Below are 12,456 nucleotides of genomic sequence, written 5' to 3' on the forward strand. Positions count from 1 at the left end.
TTGTTGTTAGGAATTAGAATGGAAATTAGAAATAATGGAGTATGCTCGAGTATTTGATCAATTTTTAAAAGTGGTGTGCCAAGTCCTGACCCTTTCTTAAATTTGATGAGTAGCTTAAGAGTGTGGCATTCTAGAATACCCTACTCCAAAATAAGAACGAGATTGTTTGTCTATATATAACTCCCGTGGCTGGTAGAGGATTTTGTTGCAAAGTCTGCTAACCTGCTTCCACCAACTTCTGGAGACTTTACTATTTTCTGAGACTAGTGAACTATAAGAAAACCAAGTTTAAATCACACAGACTTAAATCATTCTTTTTTTTTTTTTTTTTAAGGTGTACATGAGTTGCTTGGAGCAGCTTCCTTTAAACTAAAACCCTGTAGTTTCTTTTACAACATCTTAGCACAGGGATTCAATCAAATTCTTGCACAAGATGATGTACAAACTAAAACTAAATTTATTTAAACCTGGAAATCTCCCTCAGAGTAAGTTAAACAACGCTTTAAGGTTTAATTCACTCTTTTTGGGAGTATTACTTTGGTCTTTCAAATCCTTCCCCATCCCCCAGCACCTTTCTAAGAGCTGGCAGCCTCCTTCTGGTCTGCTTGCTCAGTCTGCTCTTCCTCAACCATGTTAGCAACAACTCATCAGCCCCAGATGGGAAAGAAGTTAAAGTTAAGATAAAGGGTTATGGGCTGATGTTAAAATATTAAATTATTATCTATTTTTAACTCCATATTTCAAAACTGAAATTTTATGTTTTCAAACTTCATGCTTCAACTTTAGATAAGATATGCCATGGAGGAGGATATAAGGACACCCTGCCATGTCCTCTTACCTCCCCCTCATTTGTATTAATTATATTATTTTTCCATTGTACATGGGTGCTCCAGTCTGCAACCATAATTCCCTTGGTTACATCTTTGTTCTATTTTAAACTCATTCAGTAATCACCACCACTACTTTTTATCATGGTTTCCCGATTCCTGAGTTCTTAGTTTTGATTCATCTCCTATGTGGCTGGATATTCTCATTAAGATACTATTTTTTCTTGGTGAGGAAGATTGCTGCTGAGCTAACACCTGTGGCAGTCTTCCTCTATTTTATGTGGGATGCCACCACAGCATGGCTTGATGAGTGGTGTTAGGTTCACGCCCCAGCTCCAAACCTGGGCTGCTGAAGTGGGGCACACGAACTTAACCACTACACCACTTGGCCGGCCCCATTTTTATAAGGGCTCATAGGTGCTCTTTCCTCTTTCATGCTTAAAATAACAGGATAGGTTACACTTCTGCACAAACTTTGTGGACACTACTCAATCGTCTCCTGGTACTGATTGACGTTGCCAAGAAATCTGAGGCTAGTTTCATTTTTTCCTCCCCTCATATTGACCTTACTTTGTTCTTCTTGGATTTTCCCCTTATCCTTGAAGGTCAGTAACTGCCCCAAAATATGATTAAAATAAATAATTTAGGGTTATTTTTCCTGGGATACAGTATACCCTTTAATCCACAGATTTGAGACTTTATTTTAAAACACTTTTCTGGTGCCATTTACTGTGTCCTCCTCTTCAGGATCACTCATTTCATAGTAGGTTGAATCAACATGACCCATCTTTCATGTTTCCTCTCTACAATCATTTGAGGATCGTTCTTTTCCATGTTAGTGTTTTTGCCTCAATCCTGTCCACTATGTTTCTGAGCACATTTTTGTCACATTTATTAAATTTTGTTTTCCTCTAACATAGTTTTCAGCTCTGTAATATTTTTTCTTCCTCTTCTTTTTCTGTGGTATCTTTCAGCCCATTTTTCAACTCCTGCCACTGTTTAATAATCTTTTATTTAAAACTTTATATATTTTGTCTCAATTATCACATTCAGTTTTTTACAACCTTTTGTTTGTATTTTTTTCTCAAATATGGAGGGCTTTTTCTTAACTTTTCCTTTGTTTCCTTGGGCAAGTTATTTTGTAATTGTTGTTCTGATAACATATTATGTAACTGTTGTTATACTGATGTCTCTCTGCTCTCCACTACACCTCCTTGTTATTTTTGGCAGAATTTAAGCATAGGAACCATATTGATTACTTTCTGGTAAACATTCACCTTTGAATGGTATCAACTTTTAGCCAAAGGACAGAGTGAGTATGGGAAGTGAGTGAGTTGGGACAATCACAGTTTTTGTTTTGGTTTGTCATTTCAAATATTCTTTCTAGAAAATCTGCTATTTTCTTTGCTCTGAGATATAGCTTTTCTATGTTTTTAACATTCCAGATGTTGATGTGACTCACAGTGGATCCCCTTAAGTCAGAAGTCAGCTAGTTGCTTCTCCTTTCTCTGCGTGCATCCTCATTGGAAGTCTCCTCACCTGGGTGACTGGATGCTGAGCAAGGGCACATGTTCACCTGCTAACAGGGTTGAGCAAAAGACTTTAATGATTCAAGGGAGCCTGGCAGAGACTGTGTCCAACCTAGAAGCCCATGCTATTTACAGGAAGCAGCTGGTCTTCAACTAAGACTGTTAGTGGCCTTGGGAGAATGTGTTGCTAGAATCATGTAATTTCCCAGAGTCCAGAAACATGGTTTTTTTGTGAGCTCCCCTCAAAAGTTACCAGGCAAAACCAACCAAAATATAAACATATGTAGATCAAGTTAAATAAGCCTATAGGCCACATTCAGCCCAAGAGCCCCTCATTGGAACTGCTATTGAAGGCAAGAAAGTCCTGTTACCATGGTTTCTCCTTTAGCATTCCCTTGCCTGCCATTATGTGATGGCCAATGGGTCCCTACAGGGACACTGATGATTCTCCTTCCATTGCAGGCCCATGCCCCTAGGTCCAATCCTCAGATACAGGGATCTGTCTTGATTGCTGTGACACTGCTTTTCAGAGAAATCTCTCTCCTGATTGAGTCCTGAGGAAGGATGTGGCTGGTTTCAGATTTCTTGAAGGATTGTTCATATCACAGTTTGCATTTGGTGTTTACATTTTTCTTGGTGAATTGAAGATGATAAGTTTTTTTGGTTTTTCCTTGTTACTGTTTTAATTGATTTTCGGAGAAAGACTCAAGTGAAAAAGACTTCTACTGTATTATTTTGTTTTGCTTTTCTCAAAGGCCTCTGCAGGCTTTTAACATTGCACTTCAATTTCTGAATTTTCTAATGACTATTCCTCAACTGTCCTCAAGCAATAAAGTCCAAGAATTTCTTTCCTATTGTTGAAATTCATTTATTATTTTGCTGATTATGTGGGATAAAAACTAGCCTTTCTTGTGGGAAAAGGAAGCAGCTACGTATACAGATTACTTTCAGGAGAACCAAGAAAGCTTCCCTTTGCAACTTGGCAACTCCTCCCAACTCTCTGGCTTTTATAAGTGTCAAATTCTCTCATTGGAGTCATTTCTTTGACTCTTTTTTTTTTTACTGCTGGAACATCTATGGAGATATAGTGATAAATTCTACCTATTGCTGACACCTTTGAAGGGTAAGCATATTAGATTCTTTCCTAGGAGTAAGTTTTGAAAAATGAAAGAAGGAACATAGATACCTTGAGTGTGGGAGATACATACTTGTGAGAAATATGGTGGTGGAGAAAATCCAGAAAAGGCAAATAAAAGGATAAACCTCACACTGGTTACAGTGATGGAGACAGGATCTCGGAAGGTTTACCTCTATTTTTTAAAGAAAAGATGTTTTCCTATACATACATACCTATGATAAAGTTTAATTTATAAATTAGGCAAAGTAAGAGATTAACAACAATAACTAATAATAGAACAATACACTGTAATAAAAATTACCATAGACCTTAGCAACCTCAGCAAACGATTTTTTCCCTTACCTTAACAAGTCAAGAACTTTCACATTTTCACTTTAAGGAAGCACTTTATGGCTTCTCTTTGGCATATCCAAATTGCCAGCATCACTACTCCTGTACTTTGGGACCATTGTTAAGTAAAATAAAGGTTACTTGAACACAAGCACTGCGATACCGTGACAGTCATCTGCTAACAGAGACAGCTGCCAAGTGACTAAAGGGTGGGTAGTGTATACAGCTTGGATCAGCTGGACAAAGGGATGATTCACGTCAACAGCGAGACGGAGTAGGATGATGTGAGATTTCATCACGCCACTCAGAATGGCATGCAATTTAAACCTTATGAATTGTTTATTTCTGGAATTTTCCACTTAATATTTTAGACTGGGGTTTACTGTGGGTAATTGAAACTGTGGAAAGAGAAATTGCAGATAAGGGAGGACCACAGTATTGCATATTTGAAAGCTGCTAAGAGAGTAAATCTTAAAAGTTCTCATCATAAGGAAAAAATTTTTGTAACTGTGTATGATGACAGACATTAACTCGACTTATTATGGCAATCATTTTGCAATATATACAAATATCAAAGCATGTTGTACTCCTGAAACTAATACAATGTGGTATGTCAATTATATCTCAGTTTAAAAAAAAGAAAATTTACTGCCTCAAATAAAACAAAAAAGAAAGAAAGAAAAGATGCTCCTGCTGACCAGTAACATGAGAGAGTCTGCTGAGATGCCTACCAGGTGAATGAATCCTGCAGCGGTGAACCAGGTACTGAGAACTATGGCTAACAGCTTGGAAAACTTCACTGAATTGCTGGAGGAAGAAAGACAAAGACCTGTTGGGTTCTGACAGGTTCCAGAACAGCACAACTACTTCATCCTCTAAAATCTTGTTACTCAAAGTGTGGTTCATGGACCAGAAGCAATGATATGATTACCTGGGAGCCTATTAGAAATGCAGAGTCCCAGGCCCCACCCCTGTACTATAGGTCTGCATTGTTACAAGATCCTCTCCTTGACTCATACTGTGTATGAGTCATCAGGGTTTGAGATGCACAGCTCTAAAATACTCCCAGTCACACACACATGTTCAAAAATATTTTGCTATGATAGCCACTAGCCTGATATACTGCTTTTAAAAATATATTACATGTGCATCACCATAAAATAAATGTAATAGATTGCTACATTGCCTAAAGTAATGGTACAAAATACAGTGTCCCAGGAATCCAGAGAGGTGACTTGCAAAATAAAATTTTGAGTACATAGCAGAAATGTCGTCTCCTATGGCTAAACTCATAGCAGGATCTTTGGATGAAGAGGATCAGACAAGCTCCTGTCTCCTAAGTCAAGTCCTAGAAGTTAGCTGAAATCTCTGTGGTTTTCAGGCAGGGCCACCTGTGACACACAACAGGCCTTTCTGATCCTGACTGGGGTCCATACTCTGCTCCACCATGATAAACACTTAGCAGTGGAATCCACCTGGCTTGTCATATCTGATCCTTCTAATGCGACTGTAGAGGCATGGAGATTTTGTGTGGTAACATAAGACCAAACTGGTTAAAAACTAGAAGTGTTGATGTTCAAAGGTGGGTTTTTTTTCTTTTTGAGACATTTAGGTGGTCTATTTCTGTAAGCAATAGTTCACTGCTGCTACTGGGCAACACTCACGCTCAAAGGAACTGTCTTATATTCCTAGACAGGAAAGACATGATTCACATAGGAAACGTGTAAAAATAAAGCCTCTGCATTACTTTGATTTTTCATTTGAGTGGAGGAGGGGCAGAACTAAAGTCTAGATTGACTTACACATTTTAGCTCTATAAAACAAAGAAACAAAATATTTAAAATAATTATAAACGTCTTAGCCAGTGCATGATGTTAATATTTAACGGGAGAAAGTGAGAAAATACTATCTTGGCAGCTAAGGGAGTTCACAATTTTTGCACTGAGATTCCGATGGGAAATGAGTTGAGTTGAAGGCTCAGTTCATATTTTAATCTCCTAATCCAAACCAGTAAGTGAGTAGTACCTGAGGCAGGGCTGGCATTTACCTGGTCCTGGTTGCTCGCAGAATTTGTAAGATTTGAGGAAGTTCCAGCAGCCGCAATGCTCTTAAGAACCTTAAACCTACAAAGCAATGGAAAGGAGAAAGCTGCCAAAAGAAGAGGGTCACTGAGGGAGCTGTCTGAATTATAACACAACTGGGTCTGCTTACATTCTTTCTCTCCCTGAAACGCTCGCATATATGTATATTATAATGTCATAGGTTTAGGAGCATGGGCTCGAGTTGAAATCCTGGCCCTGACCCTTAATAGACATTGTCCTCACAACAATCCCCTTAACTTCTCTAGTTCCCGTCTGTAAAGTGGGAATTAATACGGTACCTGCTCACAGTGTTGTTGCGCTAATATAAAGTATAAAATAAGCACAACTCACATTTTACTCTATTCAACTCTTCTTTAGAATAGAGACCAAATTATACACAAACCACTTAAACTCCTGCCTCTGGAATCTCTATGATATGCTCCTCACTATTTGCATGATGTTTTACTTTATGTAGTTTGATAACAATGATAGCAAGGAATATAGAGATAATAATAACGAAAAATTACATAAAAACTGATAAAACCGCATAATGCCCATGTGCTATCAATTCATCCACCTTAAAGACAAAGGAAACAACTAAATAAACCTCTGACATGTCACAGCATATCTAGATATGATAATTTGTAGCTTTCAAAAACCAAAGGAGACTTCCATCCTCCCAGTGCGTGTGGGAGCCCAGCATAAAGGGCTGTGGTGGGGTGAGATGTTGGGGCCTTGACTCTCTGGCTGTGGACGAGCCAGTCCATAAACAATAAACAACCACTGACATCCACTGTGAATCAGGGATATTGTGAGGGAGTGAGATAAAAACAATGGGTTCTGGAATATATTATAAAACCATAGAATCATGGTGAGGAATTTTTTTAAATGGCATTTAGGCTTTAAAGGAAAATGAGGGATCCTTATGAATGAATGTTGTGGGTCCTTTTAGGTATTGCTCCTGATTCCCACAATACACTTACCTAGCCAATTACTCTTCAAATAATAAGAAATAAAGGTTGGTGGGATGGTAAAGATGTCTACAATCGAATTCATCTGCCACCAGAACTTGACCTTGTCATCAGCTGCCAGAAACTATGAAATGGAAACAAAAGACCCCAAATTACGTTAATCTCAAGAATTTCAAAATGAACACAAGGTTGGCTTTATTCAGCTACATTTCATTCAGCAACTGAAGCTCTGATCTCATTCTATTATATACATACATATATAGAAATGCACACACACACACATATTTATATAACTAAATAGATGAATATATTTATATAGATATATAGATACATACATATTTATATAGATTTAGAGATTGCACCTTTAGTGGGTGTTCCATAAATGAACATGGACCCATTTTACTTACTAGATCTTAACTCTCACATTTAAGAATAAACACTTTGACTTTCCTGCTGCTCCTAGAGCTTTCTGTTACATATAATTACACAGATAAAACTCCCATTTGTGCACAGTGAAGGTGCACGATTTGGGATGCTCTTCAATGGAAAATGTACAGCTGTCTAGAAGCTTGGTCAGTCAAGGCCTTCATTTATAAGCTTCCCTATTTAAATTAAGAAAGCAAGCATTTCCAGAAGGGAGAGCCTGCTCTAAAAAGAAGATTCTGATGGTCAGCGTGGTTGGAGTAAGTTTTGAAGGAAGGTCCCAGAAATACAAATTGCATATATACATATATATGACATATCTTTTATACATACCTATATACACATATGTATATAGGTATGTATATGTATATAGTCTCCCACAAACATGGGATGGATAAATACATTGAAATCTAGATCTGGTATGGGTCCTCAATAAATGCTTGTGGAACGAGAGAAACATTAATAAATGAGTATAACAAAAGTAAAGACACAAAAGTATTTTATATAGTTATATGGCACATATGCCATAAGTGAAGCCAATGACATTTTCAGAGGCTTGTTATTCAGGTTCTGCTAGCTTGTGATTATTAGCAAAGTTTTCTCAGTGGTAGGTGGACAGGCAATAAGGAGGACAATACGACAGGGGGATGATATTTAAAAAAGGAATCATTTTCATTTGTGTTGGAATTCTTGACCTGGTTTATAGTTTCAAGTATAGATGAGAGAGTTTTTACGTCTCATTATACATTTAACAATTTATGGCACTGGCCCTCTAGCTTTAGAGCCTGAAAACATAGGCAGATTGTATAACTAAGGCACACATAAGTCTCTTTATGCTGCATCTGTTGTGTTCATCTGTTTACTATTACTTTCGATAGGTACTTACTCTCAACCCAAAATAGAAACTAAAGAAAGCATTGAAAGTCAAATCAATAGGGATGGTTTTGTCTTGGTATGAAGAACAGCTTCTAACAGGGCTGGAAAAGAAACAAGGACAATTTATAAAGATGTACATTTTAAAAGCTGTGTCTATATAGGACCAAATAAAAGGAAAAGGTAGGCAATTTTCTATCTATTCATCATGTATGTCCAATCCAGACACTTAAGTTCACATCTCAAGGAAATGACTTTTCTCTTGGGAGTAGAGGTATGCATGAACAAAGCCACTGGACTGTGCATGGAGCTGAAAATAACAAAAATAATCTGCTATTCCTTTCATGGAGTTTGTTGGTTCTATTTCCGTTTTAACAGTGGGGATTCAGAGGCATAGAGATTACGTAGCTCTTGTTAGTTTGTAAGAACATCTACCTAGCCAGGACACTTTGGCTTCTGTACCCTTCTGATATAGAGCTACTCTAGAGTCAAATGGACTGATCCAAACCAAATTCAAAGAAAATTTCCTAAAATATTGGTAAGGAATTCACAAAGCAAATATTACTAGTTTCCCTAGGATTTCTAAAGCTGCCTGCCTTTTGCGGCCCTGCAATCCTAGTTTTACTTCAGCTGGAAGTCCAGCCTAGTTCCCAGAGAATCAGTATGGAGTTCAGATTAGATCCGGTTGTGTCCAAGAAACTGTTCCAACTTTGGGATAGAAGAAGGGAATGCCTTCAGAGAAGGGCAGACAATAATTTGCTCCTTTATCCCAGGTAAGGTCTAGCATTTTCCTTTCTCAAGGCCATCCAAAGTTGTTTGAAAGTTGTTGAGAAACCCTGAAATAACTACAGAACTTCTGCTTCAACACCTAAAGAATGCAAAGGCATCCAAAGCCATCATAAGTGGTGCAAGGGAGGAGCTGGAGGTTTGCAGTCCCAGAGAGTCTAGAGTAGAGCACTCCAGCTCCTCAGGCCCTAGCAGTGAAGGATATAGGGGATATAGGATGCAGGGGAAACCCATGCATTTCTTTTGGGAGTTGGGTTTAGTGCTTTCTGGGAAGAACTAAACACTTATCCATTTTCTGAGCTTGAGTATGTTGTAAAGTACATTAAGCATTATTCCTGAGAGAAAATTCCAAATTAGCTAGCAACCTACTGCTATAACAGACCAGGGTGGCTGGGGATTTTACTCACTCAGTAGAGTTGATGAAATAGATTATAAGAGACCCGATGCTCAGGACAAAGACAAGGATCACCTGAAAAAAAAAAAGAAAGAAAACAGGGACAAAAGTACAAATCCAGTTTTTTCGCAGGAACACTAAATAAACAAATGAACAAAATTGTGCTTTCTCTTTTTATCTTGCCTATATTATGTGTAGCGATTTTTTCCCACATTCATTTATGTTATCATTCATTCATTCATTCAAGAAAAATGGACTGGACCTTTACTGGGTATTCAATAAATGAACATGTACTCATCCATTTTACTCAACTAATTTTAACCCTCACACACTTCAGAATAAACAGTTTGTTCTTTCTGCTGCTTGTAAATCTTTCTGTTCTCAAGAAGTCCTACCATTTATTCATTCCTTCCCTCATCAAGCATTAATAAAGAGTTTAATACGTGTTATATACTCTGTCACATGCTAGAAAATGAGGGCTATTGGATGGACTCTGGACTTGAACTGCCCATGATAAAGTAGAAGAAACAGTCTCAAACTTGTCCATCTAAAGGATGGTCAGAATTTTGACAAGAGGGCAAGTACTATAAGTGAGGAAAAGACAATGAGTGCTTTTAATGTGCCAATGCATCTGGTGTGCAAAATGAGCAGACCTTGTGGAATGTAGTCAGAAATCTATCCGTTCAAAACCCTCGATGCATTTGGAGGTAATCTTTCATAGCCTCCATGACATTTTCAGGGTCAACTTTAGGTAAGTGAACATTCCTCCAGTTATTTCTAGTTTCCAAACCACTTGTTTTTTTCAATATGTTAGAAAGTCCAGTGTAACACTAATAATACTTAAAATAAAACTCTGAATTTTATTTATAATTAAAGCTTTACTCCCTTCCAGCTCAGATATTCTTTGGGCAGGCTACTTATATTGGGAAATGGGTCGGTTTCTTCTCTATCAACCCTTTTTGGGTTTTTACTCCTAGTTGCCCACTGACTAGCCTACCTCAGACATCCCCAGAATTGAAGGTGAGTGTTGGGGAGTGAACAGAAAGGGGAGGTCAGAGGAGGAAACATTGGACGTGAGTGGCGTTAGATCACCATGCTCTCACCCTGGGGCTCTCTGGGCACGGGAGATGTTTAGTGTTTACTTCCATGGGTTGTTTCATTGCTCTTTGGTGATCCTAATTCAATGCATATTCAAATTCAAAAAACATTTCTTTAGTAACTACCATGACCCAAATCTTATTCTGGTGACTGGGATACATCCGTAAACGACATATACAAAGATCCTTGCCTTTATGGAACATACAGTCTAGATATTAAGTAAAGATGATTAGTATCTAATGTATATAGTATGTTAGAAGACACACGCTAGGAAAATAAAGTAGAGCAAGCAAAGGGGATCAGAAATGCAAGGGAAAGGGGCAGAGGGTTGCAGTCTTGAAAATATTTAGTTGCTAGTGGCTCCCTTGAATTGGGTGAAAGCATATTCTCTCACTGGTTGCTCACAACTCTTCTCCCAGTATACTTCACACTCCCATATTCTGCTGGAACTGTTACCCCCCGACATGCCTACTTGAGCAGATGAGAAGACTCTCACACGTGACCCATATCTGGCCCATGGAACAGCTCAAGCATTCTCTGCCCCAACAAATACTGGAAGGACAGATTATCTTCAGTGTGGCAACTTCTCTGGCATAGGGCAGCCAGCGTGACATTCCCTTATCACAAATGAGCCGGATGTCAGTCCTGTGTCTCCAAAGTTCCAAAAGTGTAAACTGAAATTTCTGAGTGGTCCCTCTTAAGCCTCTTTCGTTAGGGTTGACATGAGAGGAAAATACTCCCACATCTCTGCCACAGCAGAGCTTCTTCCAAAAATCCTCTTCTGTTTCCAACTTGCCCTAATTTACATATGAAGCTGACAGCTGCAACTGGTTTTCTTCCAGTTGCTTTGTAAGTGGCAGTGTTGCAGCTAACTCAAAGTTGGGAGTTGTTGCATCTATTTTCTTGGAGTCTTAGCTCTTACTAGAAGTTCCATTTTAATAACCAAATTAAGCGTCAATAGAGATATTACTAAGTTCGCGGGTTTCATGGAGATATTTAGCTAGAAATGAATTCCAAAGCTCACGAAAAGTGTTGGAAATGGATATTTGGAGATTATATATACCTGCATACTGATAATTATTAAGAAATAGTTTTCATGAAATCTTTTCTCTTCACTTTACATATGATTATATATTTTTTTCTCTTACTAAATCTCATAAGTGATTCTTCAACTATAAATCATATATTGACAGACTTCTGAAAGATGATGGCAGGCCATATATTTACAATTCACTAAATCAAAGAAATTAACAAAAAAAGGAGAAAATTTTAGGTATAGTGAAACTAAGAACAATACCAACTTCATGCCACAAACCTAAAGAATATTATCTAAAAATAATGCGTAACAAATAGCAAAACGTATACCAAACCAAAAGAAGGCACTGGAAGCTAAAATCTTGTGAACACTCTTCAGTGAGTCAGGGGGAAATGGGAGATAATTCTCAGAGGATCTGTAACTTTCTCTTAGGTTGGGAGGCAAACCTGGAAGTGCTATCTGTTTGGGAGGATGAGAAAGTCCTCCACCTGAACTATAGATCGAAGATGGAGCCACAAAGCCAGAGGGGCCTAGCGGAGACACTCTGAGGCCAAGCAGTGGCTGAGGAGGAACCTCTCAGCTAGCAGCAGCCTTTCTTTCCTCAGAAGCACCTTGGAAAGCAGTCAGAGAAAAATAAACTGAAGAATTTGAGACCTCATCCAGAAAGAGTCTGTTTGCAGAGGTGCTGGCCTCAGCATTATCCCCCATGTTTGTCTTTGTGGGAAAACATACAGTAAATCAACAGTTTTATTCCCACAGTGGGGCTTAAAACTCCCTGTTCAGTTGGTGGGTAGTTATGGGAGTCTTCAGAATACAAGCAGCGGCCAACGCTGTTAACAGGAGACCAGTCAATACTCTAAGCCTTCATTTATGACTACTAGCAGACAATAGAAAATTGCCAATTATATGAGAAGTGTAAGAAAACAGGAGGATCAGACAGAGAAAATGACCTCCAGTGAAAGAGTTAACA

General features: G+C 38.3%; 1 protein-coding gene across 1 annotated transcript in view; it reads right to left on the reverse strand.

Moving 5' to 3' along the window:
* Positions 1–12,456, reverse strand: part of KCNU1 (potassium calcium-activated channel subfamily U member 1) — a 150,098-nt gene that overhangs the window by 122,097 nt on the left and 15,545 nt on the right. Inside the window, 5 exon segments of the mRNA XM_070499718.1 lie at positions 4,556–4,631; positions 5,872–5,947; positions 6,889–7,000; positions 8,186–8,276; positions 9,366–9,427. Coding sequence (XP_070355819.1) covers positions 4,556–4,631; positions 5,872–5,947; positions 6,889–7,000; positions 8,186–8,276; positions 9,366–9,427 — 417 coding nt within the window.

The sequence above is a fragment of the Equus asinus genome, chromosome 27 (genome assembly GCF_041296235.1).
Source record: "Equus asinus isolate D_3611 breed Donkey chromosome 27, EquAss-T2T_v2, whole genome shotgun sequence".
In the NCBI taxonomy this organism is placed as follows: Eukaryota; Metazoa; Chordata; class Mammalia; order Perissodactyla; family Equidae; genus Equus; species Equus asinus.